The 17,415-nt window shown below is 36.3% G+C and overlaps 1 protein-coding gene across 1 annotated transcript; it reads right to left on the bottom strand.

Annotated features, from left to right (window-relative positions):
• Window positions 1–6,861: 6,861 nt before the first annotated feature.
• LOC145769858 (double-headed protease inhibitor, submandibular gland-like) lies at window positions 6,862–12,796 on the bottom strand. Its single transcript, XM_082581403.1, has 5 exons — window positions 12,686–12,796; window positions 10,991–11,089; window positions 8,967–9,047; window positions 8,474–8,569; window positions 6,862–7,201 (listed from the first exon to the last, which is right to left on the bottom strand). The coding sequence occupies exons 1-5, from the start codon at window positions 12,757–12,759 to the stop codon at window positions 7,057–7,059; spliced, it is 495 nt and encodes a 164-aa protein (XP_082437529.1). The 5' UTR covers window positions 12,760–12,796; the 3' UTR covers window positions 6,862–7,056.
• Window positions 12,797–17,415: the final 4,619 nt, after the last annotated feature.

The following is a 17,415-nucleotide window of genomic DNA, read 5'->3' as shown; positions in this document are numbered from 1 at the left end:
AAGCTAGAAAAAGAGTTTAAGCGTTACGAGTCCACAAGAAACTTACATAACTGCAGAGCGGGGAGAAAGTGAACAGCACGAGTCACGAAGAATCAAATTGTATACGCAACACTGCACAGTTTTCAATCAGCATGAAACAAATTTAAATACATCAGACAAGCACTTACAATAGTTTCTTTTTTATAATTATTTGGAAATGAGATGCCATCATTAAGATTTATTGTATGAGGCTTATGATAATAGTTTCAAAATTTCTACGCGATTATTTTTGTTAGGAAGTTGAATTTCATTTGAATGTTTGGTTCGTTTACACTTACTGTACAGCATACTAACCCCTTGAAGAAGTCAGTCGTGTTTTTGTTTTTGAATCGTTCAGGTGTATTATAAGTTTCGTCATAATCTTAATGACTATATTGGAGTTATGAATTTCAAAGCAGGTTTGTGCTAAAACATAACGGTATGGATCTATATCCTGTTGGTTTAGCATTACCTACTACCGTAAGTAGGCTATATACTATAATAAGCTTTTTTCGAATAATGAAATCAATTTGCTATTTCATTTGCTTTCATGGTCTGCATTCTCAGTGCAAAAAGCTCTACAAGGTAGTCCAGTTATATCTTGTTGAAATAAAGTCATTGTTTGTAGGCAGACTAGTCTTATAGGACCCACACTTTAGTGCCAACAATGGGGTTTAGGAGATCCTTTTGAACTCAGGTCCAGAATGTAGACTCTTTTCAGGAGACCTGAAAGCTAGGAAAGAACTCTATATAATTTTTACATATTTTTAAAATCACATCATATGCAGTAACTATTCACGACCTAAATAACAGGCTGTTTTATTCTTATTGGGATCATCAGGAGGTTCTTATTCAAATAGAATTGATTAGAAACATTTTCATTGCTTTGAGTGAGGTAGGTGTGTGGTACAAGTAGCACCTTTGAACCTTGGGCAGTCGCCATGGATTGTTACACCATGGGTCTCGGGGAACACTGGTCTTGATCACACACCAAACTAACAAGTGGGTCCACGTCCCACCTCATGGGCAACAACCTCGGCTGGTTGGCTAAAACTTGTTAGAAATCCTGCTGCCTTGCAGGAAATACTTTTTTAAGTAAAGGCTAGGCCCACCGCCAATAACTGTGGTTAGCGTCAGGAAGGGCATCCGGCTGGAAAATCTATGCTCCAAAATATTATTTAAATGCAGCAAAAGCTAAAAATGGCCCCTAGTCCCCAGCAGCCCTTAGATGGGCAAGGGGTGCGAAGAATCTCTGGGTTCCGAGAAAACAAAAAAACATTGAAAAAAGATTATGGTGTTAGAATCGGATGCTGGTATGTAGGAAGTTTGTGTGGTAAAGGAACTGAAATATGTGAAGAACTAAGAAAAAGAAGGGTGGATATATGTTGCCTAGAGGAAGTAAGATGGAGGGGACAGTCAGCGCGGTTTTTAGGTGTCAATGGGAGGAGATATAAGTTATGGTGGTCAGGAAATAACACAGGAATCGGTGGTGTCGTTTCTTGGTAAAAGAGGAATTATGTGAGATAGTAATAGAAGTTAGAAGAAGGAGTGACAAAGTGATGACAATGGTACTTGCTTTTGAAGAGGAGGTAGTGAGGCTAATCTGTGCATATGCACCTCAAAGTGGTAGGGATTACTTAGAAAAGGAAAGTTTTTATGATGTTTTGGCAGAGGAATGGGATTTACGGAGTTCAAAAGAGTTGGTGTTTGGATTAGGAGACTTTAATGGACATGTTGGAAAACAAGCAAATGGGTTCGAGGGCATTCATGGAGGGTATGGTTTTGGGGAGAGAAACATGGAAGGAAGAATGCTACTTGAATTTTGTGATGAAAGGAAACTTTGTATTGCCAACACATGGTTTAAAAAGAAAGAGAAAAGGAAGGTGACTTACAGCTCAGGAAGACATGAGTCGGAAATTGATTTTATTGTGGTTGGGCAGGAACAGAGAAAGTACTTGAAGAATGTGAAAGTAATTCCGTGGGAGTTGCAGCATAGACTAATAGTAGGAGACTTAAATATGAAAAAAGTGAAGAAAATTGTGAAGAAAGAACGAGTTTTTGTGAGAAATGTGTGGAAACTGGAGGAAAAAGAAACGAGAATTAAGTTTGTGAAAAGAGCAAAAGAGCTGGTAAACATGAGTACGCAGGACTTGTGGGCTTCATTTCAGAAAGGTGTCCTAGCAGCATGTGATGAAGTATGTGGGAAAAAGAAAGTGAGGAGGGATTGTGGAGACACATGGTGGTGTGATGAAGAGGTGAAGCATGCGATTTCACAGAAAAGAGATGCATACAAGCAGTGGCGCAGAAATTGGTCAGAAGAGAATAAAAACAAGTATAAGAGTATGAAAAAGAAGGCAAAGAGGGTTGTTTCAAGAGCTATGAAGAATGGTGCTGAGGAGGAACTTAATAAAAATGGGGGAAAGCCAAAACAAAGCATTCAGACTCATAAAGCAAATGAAAAAGGATGGGAAAGATATTGTAGGGGGAAGATGTATAAGGAGTGGAGATGGGAAGTTGCATTTCAGTCCGGAAAGCAGAGGAGAAGTGTGGAAGGAACATATGGAAAATGTTATGAATAAGGAGAATGTATGGGATCATATGACAGAGGTTGATCTGGTGGAGGGTCCAGTGGGAAAGGTTACTCGTGATGAAGTGGTGGAGGCAATGGGGCAAATGAAACTGCATAAAGCAGCCGGTCCATCAGAAGTGAGCGTAGAGATGATAAAAGCAAGTGGAGAGTTGGGAATTGAAGTAATGCTACAACTTAGCCAAAGGGTATTAGATGGAGAGGGAATGCCGGAGGAGTGGCAGCATAGTACTGTTGTTCCACTGTTCAAGAGAAAAGGGGATGTGAGAAGTTGCAGTGCATATAGAGGTGTAAAACTACTAGAGCATGGAATGAAAATTGTGGAGCGAATACTAGAAAAGAGGTTGAGAACATTGGTGAAATTAAATGATATGCAGTTTGGATTTATGCCAGGAAAAGGTACAGTGGATGCTCTGTTTATATTGAGAAGAATGCAGGAGGAATACCAAGAGAAGCAGAGAAAACTATATATGTGTTTCGTCGACTTAGAAAAGGCATTTGACAGAGTACCAAGGAAAGTGATGGAGTGGGCAATGAGGAAAAGAGGTATAACGGAAGTATTAGTGAGAGCTGTGATGTCTATGTGTGAGGATGCAAGAACAAAAGTGAGAGTTGGATCAAATTATTCAAACGAGTTTTTTGTGAAGGTTGGTGTACACCAAGGATCAGTTTTGTCACCTCTGATATTTGCTATTGTGGTTGACGTTGTAACTGAAGGAGTGAGGGAGGGCTTATTGCGTGAAATTTTGTATGCAGACGACCTGGTCTTGACAAGTAATAGTATGGAGGGACTGGAGAGAAAGTTTGAGAAATGGAAAGAAGCATTTGAAACCAAGGGTATGAAGGTGAATCTTGAAAAAACAAAAGTGATGGTGAGTGGAGCAGAAGGAACAGTTGTTGAGAGCAAAGTAGATCCCTGTGGAATATGTGGCAAGAGAGTGATGAGAAATTCAATGCAATGCAAGGATTGTGGAAAGTGGGTACATGCAAGATGTGCTAATGTCAAGAGAGCCGCAACAAGATTGTCGAAGTGTTTTGTTTGTGGGAAATGCAGTAAAGGAAGGAATGAAGTGGAAAGCCATGATGATGAGTTCTGCCATGGCATCGAAACAGTGACAGACTTCTGTTATCTGGGTGATCGGATAAATGGAAGTGGTGGATGTGAAGCAGCGGTGACAACAAGGGCAAGATTGGGCTGGGCAAAGTTCAGAAAATGTGGGGAAATGTTGTATGGCAGAAAATTTTCACTAAGGATGAAAGGGAAAGTATATCGGAGCTGTGTGCGGCCTGCAATGCTATATGGTAGCGAGACATGGATATTGAGAGAGAGTGAACTGGCAATCCTGAGAAGAACGGAAAGGTCAATGGTGAGAGCAATGTGTGGGGTGAAAACAAGAAGGGAAAAAATGACTGAAGAATTGTTGGATATGCTAGAGATGAAAGAGACCATAGACCAACTGGCAAGGGCAAATGGAGTAAGATGGTATGGACATTAGGCTGGCGCAAAATCTCAAAAAAAAATTTTTTTTCTTTTAAATTTTTCGTCAGTTTGGAATATTGTTCCTTTTGGTAAATGTATCTCCTACACCAAATTTCACAAAAAAATATTAACGTTTGACCCTGGTTCACCTGGTTTGAATTTTTTCAAAATATCGAATTTTCACTTATCCCTGAAATTGCTCACCCGCTATCTTCTAATGCACTCTAGCATCTTAATGGACACAATAAGAGGCAGTAACACAAACTTGTAGCAAGCAAAGTGGTTTAATCAGCAACTCCATGAACACTGACACATGTATTACTCTCAAAATGTTGAATTCTACCACATTTCAGATATACTTTTCTTTGTGCACTCTTCACGTAGTAAATATCTACTGCTTTCAGTTTCTTGAATCATATGACGATGTTTATCGATTTTCACAGGCCAACAAACCTTTTTTTATAGACATGTGAGAGTCATTTTAAGGTATTTCGAGGCCCCTGATTTTAAAAATGCACTAAGTTTTCCCGAATTGGCTTTAGTTTTTGAGTTACAGCAAAAATATGTTTTTCGCAATTTTGAGCCCCTATCGATTTAACGTCGTGTCGTTTACTACATAGACAAAACTGGAAGTAATCCCAGGCACATTTCTGAGTTGTATAAACGCTATTTGGAACCAATCACGTTGATTACAACCCAAACAAGGCTATCGATGAACAAACGCAACTCTTTATTATGATTGGCCTACTGAGCAACACCCCATCAAGGTACGAAGGCCATTTATATAATTACAGAATACAAAGTTGTGTTCTTCAATAAAGTAGCTACTCAGAATTTTATTCTTGCTGCGGAAGAACGTAATCTTGGCCTTGGAGTCAAGAATGCCATGTTGATCGAGATGAGGAGCCAAGATTGCAGCTACCACTTTTGATAACTAAATCTTTAACTACTACAGTAGGTGGTAGAAATGGTTTTGAGAAAAAAACTTGACCTTGCTCCAAAACATTACTGAAGGTATTGAGGTTACTCTCAGTCATGCCCGTTTTCCTATTGTTTCAAGCAAATCACCACTTGAAACTAGAGAGGGCAAACAAAAAACAGAAATAGCAACGTCCATGCAATGACTCCCTTGCACACTCCATGTAAACATGATGTTCCAACTTCCTTCGAACATCCTCACCGTGCAGAAATATCAATTTTCATGGTGATTCCACGGCTCTCTTTATGCCATGGCACTCTGAACTTCTTAGCCTTGAGCCAAGGAACGGATTTGAGTGCAATGTTTGCATACTTTAGGAGGAACCCAGGACTTATCTTGATCACCCAGCTTCATGTCAAAGTAATAATAATAATGCTTGTTTTTATATAGCGCTGCATCTATCGCAGAATGTGTTGGTCCTCTGCGTTGCCTCGTGCAGCAAAATATATCTGGGTTGTTTGTACAGCATCCTACTTGTCAAAGGCATATTTTATTAGCCTATATGCCATTTATTTAGCCTATATAGACCAGAAAAAAACTTCTTGCAGCAAAGACTTGGCCTTAGCAAAGGCTTGGAATAAAACTTCATTTGTACAAGTATCCATTTCAGTAGGCCTACCTTTTCAATATAAAGCTGCATTCATAAACACATGACTTTCGGGATATTTTTCTTGTGATGTAGGCCTACTGATTCACAACTGTTTTCATTGAGTATTTATGTCTCCCTAACGTTAAACACAGTTCATTTCAACCTTTGCTTGCGTTTTGAACTTTCGTGCAATATGAACTAATTGAACTAGACAAGTGCAATTATGACATCATAATGGTAAACAGGGCTGAAAATAAGTAATTTGCCAATTGAAAGCTTTTCAGAAACGATTTCAAAAATATTTTCATTGTCGAATATCTCGAAAACTAGAGCCAATTCGAAAAAACTAAGTGCATTTTCGGAATCAGGGGCTCTGAAATACTCTAAAATGACTCTCATCTTTTGTGACAAATTTTTTTTGTTGGTCTATATGTTATAGATTCACTGACTGCGAAAAGGTTGTAAAATCAACTAAAATGACACTAAAAGCATGCACTATTAGTGACTCTCAGACTTGGAGTAGGGTGAAGATGTTCCACGTGGAAGTTAACAGAGGAAGTGACGTCAAAATCACGTGGTCAAATTTTGAGAAATCCTCTCTTCAGATACTGCTAAACCACTTCGAAATTTAGTAATTTTTCAGAAAAATTCAGAATTTCTCCTAGGGTGAACCAGGGTCAAAGGTCAAAACCCAACAAAAATTTTTGGTTTACAAATATCAGTGAGCAAAATGGAACATTATTCCAAACTGACAAAAATTTTAAAGAACATCAAGGAAAATGAGCCACCCTAATGGACATGTGATAAGGAGGGAGGAAGAAAGTTTTCTTAGAAAGGCACTAGATCTAAAGGTGGATGGGAAGAGGAAACGCGGTCGTCCAAGAAGAACGTGGAAACAACAAGTGAAGGATGAATTTAAAAAAGTCGGACTGAAGAAGGAAGATGCAAGGGACAGAGTGAAATGGAGAAAAGGGATTAAAACAATTGCTGCGAGGAAACAATCGGCCACCCCCACTAGTGGGGAACAAACCGACGATGGATTATGATGATGATGATGATGAGGTCCTGGTCATAATTTTCCACGTTTCGATTGCTTTGTGCATGCGATGATAATGAATTGACAAATTTAAGCTTTAAAGTTAAGTCAAAAATTAAATCATTTTCATCAATAAAAGTAGCAACCCACTCTTTGTGAAGTACACAGCGAGATAATTTATTTCATCCATCAACTTGAAGATACAGGACTACTATTTTTCTTATCCAACAAGTCAAATTAACACAAATTCGTTATGATAACTCGTCAGAGAAGGCTGCATTATGATGTCACAATCGACTTTGTTCAGTTGTTTTTTTCACTAAGATTTCAACTCGATTTTTCCTCCACGTTCACCAGCAAGTTCCCGCTACTTGGAAGCCAATTCTTTCAAGTGGTCAGCCACGGAATCAGTATTCCATCCAAGTCTCCTCAGCAGCCTTTGATAGAATCCATAGTATCTATTCTTGTTTCCATCTTTACTGCATGATCCAGTACGTTCCATGGTGAGTGAGCTGAAAAATAATATTTTTTACAGTAAAAATTTATTGGTTAGTAAAAGACCTCAACTGTTGGGATTTATTGACCACTGACTGGTACTTTAAATTAGTTCTGTGTTATACAATTCTCATTAATTACCCATAGGTCTTTTTCACAGTCGAGAGGTGGGAGACCTTATGTACTACCCTCAGAAGTGCGTAGGTTCGACACCGTGCAGCTGTGGTGTTGGCAAGAAACGGTGATTTATTTCATTGCTTCTCCACCCGCTTCAATCTAAATCTTAAGCTCTCAACCAACCGGGCATAAGTCTGTATTTGTTGAAAAATGTATTCCACGTAGCCTACACTATGAATTATAAAGGGCAATTATGCCACGAAAATTAAAAATATTGTTTTGTCGAAATAGTGTAGTTGGACTATTTTCAAACAGAGAGTTTCTACAGCAACTAAAGTAATTGAATAAACATTAGTGACGTCAGGTATGTTTTGCAGTGGAGCAATCACAGATACCCATTACCCACTGAAATGAGTGGAGACAAAGTTAATATAAAATAAGTCACAGGCTATTACGAAATCTATGCTTGGCCCAATTTTTTCAAAGGCTTTACTTTCATTGGTCGTTTAGCTGAAAATAAGCAGCTTAGTTTACCTTTGAATAAGCAGCTTAGTTTACCTCTGGATAAGCAGCTTAGTTTACCTCTGAATAAGCAGCTTAGTTTACCTTTGGATAAGCAGCTTAGTTTACCTTTGGATAAGTAGCTTAGTTTACCTTTGGATAAGCAGCTTAGTTTACCTCTGAATAAGCAGCTTAGTTTACCTCTGGATAAGCAGCTTAGTTTACTTCTGGATAAGCAGCTTAGTTTACCTCTGAATAAGCAGCTTAGGTTACCTCTGAATAAGCAGCTTAGTTTACCTCTGGATAAGCAGCTTAGTTTACCTCTGGATAAGCAGCTTAGTTTACCTCTAAGAATATTTGTTAGTTTTGATATCACATAGGAGGCCAAGGGCTTACAATCCAGAAATGACTATACTCATTTCACCAAGACGAGTCTAATGTTGTTTGTGTCTTGTGTCATGAAATTCTCATTGTTTCTTGTGGTCTTGAAAGTGGTAATTCGGCAGCTTATGATGTAATAATGCGCTTTCGAAAATGTTACAAGATATTAATTAATATGTGTAAAACAGTGTGAAACTGTATGTTTATAATCTGAGCGTTAATTTGAAAGAGACTGTATATTTTTTTAATAAATTAGCTCTTTTTTTATAATTTAATAAAAATATATTTACTTGTCACAAAGAGCTGCTTGAGTGAGAAAACATTCGCTGGAGTAAATTCTTCCATCCGTTCCACACACTGGGCTGAAGATCGCCGGACATTCTTCTCTGTAACAGCAAAACATTATGTGTTGTAATACCCATCAACATTGTGTACCAGTTTTGTTCTTTTCAATTACAACATAATGTAACTGCCTCAAATCTTAACTCCTCTCCCAATGAGGAACCACTAGTTCATTAAATACGTTGCAAGAGTTTAATATTTTGTAGTCAATTCCTAATTAATCAAATACGTGTGCTTGTAAATAAATTTTCAATAGATTTGATCATTGTATGAGACACGCAATAATAAAAGTGACAGTGTTATGGGTTAAGTATATGATGATATTAATAATACCGATCATCTTCAGTTTCATTGCTATGATATGAAACAATGCTAAATGGAAAATTGGGCTTTTGTCAGCTGTAAACAGTTGCTTTGGCGCTCATTAGCATTGCTACTCACTCTGCAGGTAGGCACGGAATTGGTGAAGTTGATTCTGTAGTGGTGGGTTGGCACTCCCCTCTGTTGCGGATGCGGAGAGTGCTAACAAATGCAAAGTGAAATGAAACAAAATGTACTTTTCTTCGAGGGATATGTAGTTTTTAATTAATCAGTAGCTATTGTTAATTTCTTCAGCAACAATAAACTTTATCAGTAACACTGAACAAACAATCACAGTTCACGGGTATTACGCACACAACAATAGCCCCAACTCCTTCAATTGATGTCCTTCCCTTGGGTAATACTTTTAAAGTTTCTTAAATTGCTAGAAATATTTTTTCACTCAACTTCTTCATCATATGACCTTTTATTTTTGTTAAGAAGTTTAGAAATGCAAAAAAAATGAAAAGAGATAATGTTCTGATAATAAAAAGTTGTTGGAGCATCCAATCACTTGAACAGGACTTTTTTCTACCAGTGACTGGTTCTTTTGTTTTACAAAGATGAAAACAACATTGATTTTACAAAAGATGAAGCAAACACACTTTTTCTTGCTGAATGTGCAAGAATTTCTCAGCAGATTGCTAACATTTTTTCACTTGGAGATATTGTAGATTAATAAGATTGATAGTAACAGTCTTCCTGTGAGTCCGTAGGATTGAGTTCAGTACCTTATCAAGTCATATAATTAACAACGAGTCACTAAATTTTATTTTTTCTTAGCATTCACGAAAAGAATGGATTCCTTGCTTATGTTTCTATACCACTGCTCTGACCTTGTTTTATCTATAAAGCGCTGCATCTACGATAGATGTTGGCGTAGTGCTATTTGAAACACATTTCATCATATCTTCGCCATCACTTTTTACTCTACATCAGTGGTCTCCAACCTGTGGGTCGCGACCCCAAGTGGGGTCGCCTTAATTTTTCCTGGGGTCTCCAAAACTCACCATATTGAATTTATTACCGAAAAAAAAAGACTACGATGCTAGTTTAGATTAACTTTTTGTTATTCATGGTGACTCTAGAACGAGCGAATAGTTATTTATGCAGGTGTAGTGTGCAGACATTTCATCGGCTGTTTTTGGTTTGCTTTGCAGTTAGTAATGGTAATTTGTAGCTAGTAAGTATAGCTAAATATTATACAAAAATTGCAGCAAAAAATACCATAAAAAAATGCTATGACGAGGCTTTTTTAAAACTTGGTTTTACTGATTCAAATCGCAAACCAAAGTGTCATAAAGTTCTCGCAGAAGAATCGATGAAGAAAAATAAACTTAAACGTCATTTTGAAAAAAAATCATCCAGGCTGCTTGCATGGATAAACCATCTGAGTTTTTTGAACGTAAATTGCAATCTCTTGAATTCAATTTCACTATCAGTAAAACGTAGGATTGAAGATATGTCCAATGACGTTCTTGACCAAATTGAAATCATCGCATTAACAGTGCAAATTAAATGCTGAAACAAATTGACAATTTTGTGTTCGTGAAATCACGTTCATGTGTTATGTAAAACTTCTTAAAAACAATCATTTGGAATACTTTTGTGTAGCCACATTTCTATGTAATTCTGCAAACTTACTCGTATTAGGCCTATTTAGTTTCAGCATTACTTAAAATATTTTTCTCCGTATTGGAAAATTGTTTCTCTGGGCAAGAAACTTTACGATAATTGCCTTTACCCAGTGATCGATTTCGAGTAATGGGTAGTACCAAATTTAAGTCATAAGTAGAGTAGACAACCGGAAACAGACATTGCCGTCGGCTGCAGCGTGGGTCAGGTGTACGTCGGAAGGCGTACAGCGATGCATAGCGCTCAAGTCGCTTTCTCTCAATGCAGGATAAAGATAAGAAAAATAAACAAAAACAAAAATGGGGTCTCATGTAAATGCTGATTTCGTTTTCGCTTAAATTGGGGTCGCTTCTTAAAAAGGTTGGAGACCACTGCTCTACATTGTGTAAAAACAATTCATTCATATTTATACAACAATTTTACATTAAATAAAAGAAGATATCCTACACAATGAAGTTACATTAAACTACCTATCACATTCTTCCCTTTGAATCCTTAAGAAACATTCATTCCTGTAAGTTACTCCGTCAGTACCGCAAAGCAGTTGTCTGTAATCCCTGCAAGCCTGCCTGAACAAATTCAACAGTGTTAAAAATGTAAATTAGTCATGTTGGCGACTGCAATAACTTGGTGAACGTTTGCTTAGACTTTTTACTAATTTTGGCTTTTCCTTATTCACGAATACATTTGCAGAAATACTTACCCTTCATTTACAATAAATTCAAAGTGGATTTTAAAGTTTATTTTTCCTGGAGAGTTAATCATTACTTTGCCTTACAATCTTGGTGTAGTTTCTTAGAATTTTTTCTTTAGTTTTATCAGATTCTGTATCATTCATTTATTCTTTGGTTTCTACTTAGAGTCTTAGACATACCGAAAACGCTAAAATTCCACACGAGTATATTCATCCAATCAAACTACCATTTCTTTTAAAAATGCGAACAAATTTTTACACGGAGCGTCGTGTTTCTAACGAAAAACAACGCTATAAAGAACTGAAAGAATGAGCTAAACAATGTCAATTATTATGCAATCAGTTTATTTACGCTCTTTTAGATTCAATTGCTTCAAGTTAGCTACATTGTGTTATTTAAATATTAAAACTTCAAAATAACCAAGCGGAACCAGTAAACACATTGCAGTTCAACGTAATGCAGTCCAACATATTGCAGTTCATACAGTCCAACACCTTCAAATATATTTGAATGAGTTTTTTTTAAGAATTTTCTTACTTTGAAAAACTTTTAAGTTATTGCAGTAAAATGTTAAACAACCACTAGAGTAGCTTACACAGATGTCGCTTGTCTAAGATTAATGCATCTGTCTAGGGTAGAAGTAAATAAACTATAGAAGCAGAAGTATATTGGCTCAAAACAAAACTTGGTTATTACCTTATTATTGTTGTTAGTAACATGAACACAATCTTTAACTTTCGAGTGTTCTATCTTTTTCAAATTCGTGTTATTTTATTTTAGTCTATTAAAATCGTTTTTTGTTTACTTCACAAGTGTAAATATACAAACGACTGATAATGATACCGCGAGTTCGCTATGATAGTAGCGGTTTGCACTGGCATTCGGAACACAGTTCCCTAGTCATGTCTACATGACTGGGAAACTAATCGACCCTGGATGCGTTTCATTATATGATTACAAGTATTATACAACATTTTGGTTTCTTTGTTGACGGTGGTAGTTTTTTTGTTTATTTTACTTAATCTTCTGTGAATTAAACAAAACAAAAAAACACGGAACAGCAGTTCAAGCAGCACTAAAAAGAGGAGTGGCAGTAAAACGTAGACATTATAACACGCAAAAGTAAAGAAATTTATTCTCCTCGCTTTTGGATCAATTTAACTTGGTCTCAATTTGGTATCCATCCGATTAAGCGGAGTCGACTACATTAAACAAAAAAAGTTCTTTATCCTTTTGTTTACAGTCAAATCTTCACCAACCACAGTGTTGTTTCCGACACTAAGCGATGTATCAAGAATGTATTCATAAACTTTAGCGATTGTCTTGCAATGACAGTTTCTATCTTCAAAAAATTATTTTTATTTTGTACTGTGATAAATAAAATAGGTGTGATCACTTTCTACGATGTTTTAGTAAATTGTTGTCTCCTGAGCAATTGCAATTAATAAGAAAACAATAAATACAACTTACATCGGAATGCATGTATCAGCGAACGAGGCAGTGATTAAATTAAACAAAGTTACACAAAAGTAGAGTCTGTTCATGATTATAATTTCTAAAATGAATTCCCTGAACAAACTGATTTCTAAAAAGAAATAGTTAGTTTATAAGTCTACAGTATTGAACATCAAAAGCGGTTTATATTCTAAAAATAAATTTCATGCCTATTAAAATAACACAAGAACGTGCTCAAGCGTCAATATAGGGGGTTTGATCACAAAACAGACAGATTTTGATCAAAAATTATCAAGACCTACTTGTTCTGTATCGTGTGTGATCTATGGACTTCCTCACAAATTTATTGAATAACCAACATTGAGGCTAAGTTTCACTCACAAAGTTAAACCTTAGTGAAGATGAAGTTTGGGCAGCAAGACAAAAAACTTATAAATATTTGGCATTTTCCAATGACGTAGATTTCATTAACAAGTCCTATGGTTTTTGCTTTCATAGTAATTAATTAATAGTTTTGAGTGTGTTGAAAGCGTTTTATGAGTGTGTATTTTATTTGCTTAAACTTTCAAAAAAAAGGCCAGGCGTTTGTGAACGCCATGGGAGGACAAACACGTTTTGATAAAAATAGAAAACATGTTTTAGAAAATAGACGTAGTCTAAGAATATTAAAGTGAACTTCTGTTGTGGCAACTTATTGAGAAAGATAGAAATCGCAAAAAATATTTAAACACATTATTTGCAAAGACTATCACCATTTATTGGATATTAACGTCAAGGGAACGCTACTGTTCATCTGATCAAGAAAAATATCTTGGGAAAACATTAGACAGATTGCCCATGTAGTCTCACTGCCTGATATCACTGAGCAAGGAACTATCATCTCGCGATGCGCTTTTGAAACGTTTGGCAGGCTCCAGCTGCTGGGCAACGAAGATTAGCACATCACGGACATCAGCCCAAGTTCTTGTTTCTCTTCCGCAAACTACTATGCACTTCTAATCCGTTGAGTTTCGGCCATCGATTTTGATAGCCGCTCAAATTCTACTTGAAATAGCTGTCAAACAAAATATCTTGTTTGAAGCATAAATACAACTCAAAGGGTTGGGGGATTATGCCTCTTCGCTCATTTGCTGCATGTTTGACACCCAGCCCTACAGGCCTGTCGCTTTTGTATGGGCGCCGGGTTTGCAATGTGAACCAACTAAGAGTACCACTTCAAACATCTCGGGTACATGACACAGAAAAACAGACCGCAGACTATAACCGCAATCCTTGTAGTCTATTGCCTTGCTACCATCGTTGTACCACTTACCAAAACGAACAGAAGGTGCCTTAGGTGACGAAACTGTCCTGCTCTTTTGCAGCATTTCGATGTGTTTTTCTTCAACAAATTATGTCTGATCAGCTGTGACTTCTCCTATGAACTCCCTCTATTTTGATTAATGTTTTGGTTTTATTAGTAATTCTGCATGCTTTTCATTCCCAGTCGGATTATGAAAGGAAAGAGTCCTGTAAAAACGACAATGCCATAGTTGTCCCTACTTATTCTCACCGATGCACGCACGAAAACATATTCGACATGTTGAACTTAGCATATCTTGACGAGGATTCAAACAAAGGCATATGTAAGCAAACCTCTGCTTCTCAGACATCCGCAGCTAGAATGTTGTGCTTGTGATTCACAATTACATAACGAAGTAATTGGTGTCGTGTTTCCGTCGTCTCTAAATTTGCTTCCTGTTTCTTCATTTGTTTGTATGGATTGATTATTGTTCTGTAGCTGCGCGACCCATTTTTATCTCTTCAAATCTCTTCGGCCGTGCAATTTTACACTCTATGCCAGTTGCAGTACGGTCGAACCCAAACGCTTTTAGATTATCCTGCCTTCCGCTTTCTCTTTTTTAACTTCCTGTCTCTGCTTTGTGTGTGCATTAAAATATTTGTTTGGTTTATAATAACGCTTCCCATGTAACAATAATTACGATAATAACGGTAATTCAATCAAAAACTGTTAAAAGTTTTCGATTAAATTATCACGTCTTGTGTTTCTTGCATTTGCTTTGTTTGTGCCACTATCTCGTGTTGTGCTTCTGTCCATCTTGCGTAATCTGCCTGAGTCCTTTTTTGAACAATTAATCAATTTTACCTCTCAAATACTTGACCGTTGTGCTGCGTAATTTTCAGTTATCATTTTGTGTGAGCTATGCAGTTTCTCAAATGTTTAAATTTGTCCATATTTTTGCTGTGATACTGTATGATTCTTTAGTACTTCTTTTAAAAATGTATTTTTCTTGTAGACTTCAAAAGAGCTGTATGACTAGCCAAAAACGTTCGCTTTTTGTTTTTTGTTTTTTATAATGTTATATCTTATATGTAGTGTTGTTGCTGAGTTACGTCTGTTTATACTCCAATAAACTGGCAACTTTCAATTACAAGGAAAACTACTTGTCAATTAATCAGGCTTGCAAGTGTTTAGCACAAAAATGATTTGAAATACTTTTTTCGATGCAACATTTTTGCCTTATTACACATTTTATTTCTTATTGAGTAATTTAATTTTTTCCAAAAAAAATTTTTTTAGACAGCTGTTCAATTTTTTAAAATAAATTTCTTTTAATTACAGTAGGTTTATTAAATCACAGTCATGACACGGAACTTGGTAGATCAACCATGGCCACCTGGAGATGCGGCCTGATTTGTCACATTGTGCAGATTTTGATTACAGCTACTGCTAGTGCTTGACTGACATTTTTTGAGATGTTTTTACTTTTTGCAGTTTCCTAATGACAAAAAGCTTTTTTGTTGCTTTGGGGAAGCAGTAGCAAATGAGAAAAAGTAAGTTGAAAAAAGCAAAATCAGACTGTTATTGAAAATTAACAGTCTGACTAAAATTTACAATATCAAATTTTCTTAGTTTTTCTACATGTGAGGATGTTAAAATCTATTGTGTCATCTGGGGAAAAGAATAAAGAAAGCGTAAAAATCTAATTTTTAGAAAAATTTATTTAAACGTTCGCCCAAAGTTAGAAAAACCTGGAAATTTCTGCAAAGTGTGACAAATCAGGCCGTATCTTTAGGTGGCCATGGATCAACCCAGAAACTTTACCTTCTTTCATGGGGTGTTTAGCCGAGAGACGGTATTTACCTATTATTGGTGATACGCTGGATTTTGTCAGAAACTTCCCTTAAGTAAGGAAGACAAGTAAAACATTTATAAGGAGGAAGCGAAGGTTTCGGTTTGGGTCGCTGTATGCAAGTTTTCGTGGAAATCCGTTGAGCAGTAAGGTGTTGTGGTTTGATTCTTGCTCCTTTATTCATTTCGTCATTATGTTTTTGTGTTGTGCCATTTGTTGCTGAACAGGTTGTGTTTACCTGTTTCAGCCCCCTTGATAAAGTCAGTCGTGCTGACTGACGAAACGTCGGTAATAAAAACTAGATATAATTCTTAACATCAGGAGGTAACCCAGTAGCCTAATAGTCACCAGAAGTACGCAAGTCACTTTATTTATCAAATGCATTCTGTTTGTGAACTCTGTAAACAGTTTCACTCTGTTTTTACACAGGACCATGTTGCTGTAAACCAACCAAACAAGTAAAATGAAACTCAACCTTCAAATAATAATTATCGAGTGCTAATTTTGAAACTAGAAAAAGAGTTTAAATATCATCAACATGAAACTGAAATAAAGGCAGAGTAGGAGAGTGAACCGTATGACTCACGAAGAATCCAATTGTATACGCAACACTGCACAGTTCAATCAGCATGAAACCAGTTTAAATACATCAGACAAGCACTTACAATAGTTTTTTTTATAATTAGTCGGAAATGAGATGCCATCATTAAGTTTTCTTATAATATGGGGCTTTTGATTATACCAGCAAACATCTATAAGATTGGCTCATGATATAACAGAAGAATCCACATGTACCTCTACACAAAGTGAAATTTACATGACTTTTGACTATTTTTTTATTTGCTTAAAAAGTAATGTCTGAAAAGACATTTTAACTCTTTTATGTTTGTTTCACTTGAGAGGTTACTGTTATTTCTTTATTCACTCGCTGATTTATGCATATCAGTTTGTATCCTCTGTAGATCCTTTTCTTGTATCATGGGCCAATCCTATAGATGTTTGCTGGTACACCCCTTCAATTTATTTGAATCTTAATACTTATATGTCCGATAGTATCTAAATTCTTGAATTTTAGATCCCTCTCAGATGATTGTTATGTCCTAGTTTAGTGATAAATTTCTGTATTTTTTCAAGTTTTTACTTGTAACAAATTCCAGTCATTGCTTAGCACAACTTTTCTCAAAAAAATCACACTTTGTAATTGACAATAAAATCACGTTTCGCTGGAGTCTGAAATCAAACAATTAAATCAATTCTCATTGGCTTATTAAAAGCACTCTTAGAAACGATCATCTCAAAGCTTCATGACAACTCTCCACTTTCGTTTTACTACGCTGAAGAGATCGGAAGATCGAAACACTGGCCGCTGTCCGTAGTTACTTTTAATAATGTCTTTTTGGAAATTATTTTTAACCAAACATAAAAGAGTTAAAATGTCTTTTTAGACATTATTTTTAAAACAAATAAAAAAAGAGTCAAAAGGCATGTAAATTTCACTCTGTGTGGAGCTACATGTACTTGAAAGGTTACTGTTATTTTTTATTCACCTTTTGATCACAGTTTCAAAATTTGTACACGATAATTTTTGTTTGGAAGTTGAATTTTGCTTTG

This window comes from Aplidium turbinatum, chromosome 5, assembly GCF_918807975.1.
Source record: "Aplidium turbinatum chromosome 5, kaAplTurb1.1, whole genome shotgun sequence".
Classification (NCBI taxonomy): Eukaryota; Metazoa; Chordata; class Ascidiacea; order Aplousobranchia; family Polyclinidae; genus Aplidium; species Aplidium turbinatum.
Note: the sequence above shows the minus strand (reverse complement) of the source record. Positions and strands in the feature narration are given on the sequence as shown.

Excerpts from the sequence above, each read along its gene's own strand:
- LOC145769858 (XM_082581403.1), bottom strand. The coding sequence starts at position 12,759 with ATGAACAGACTCTACTTTTGTGTAACTTTGTTTAATTTAATCACTGCC. Across the intron at positions 11,090-12,685 it reads GCTGATACATGCATTCCGAT|GCAGGCTTGCAGGGATTACA; the intron begins GTAAGTTGTATT and ends GAATTTGTTCAG. Across the intron at positions 9,048-10,990 it reads CAAAGGGAAGAATGTGATAG|CACTCTCCGCATCCGCAACA; the intron begins GTAGTTTAATGT and ends TGCATTTGTTAG.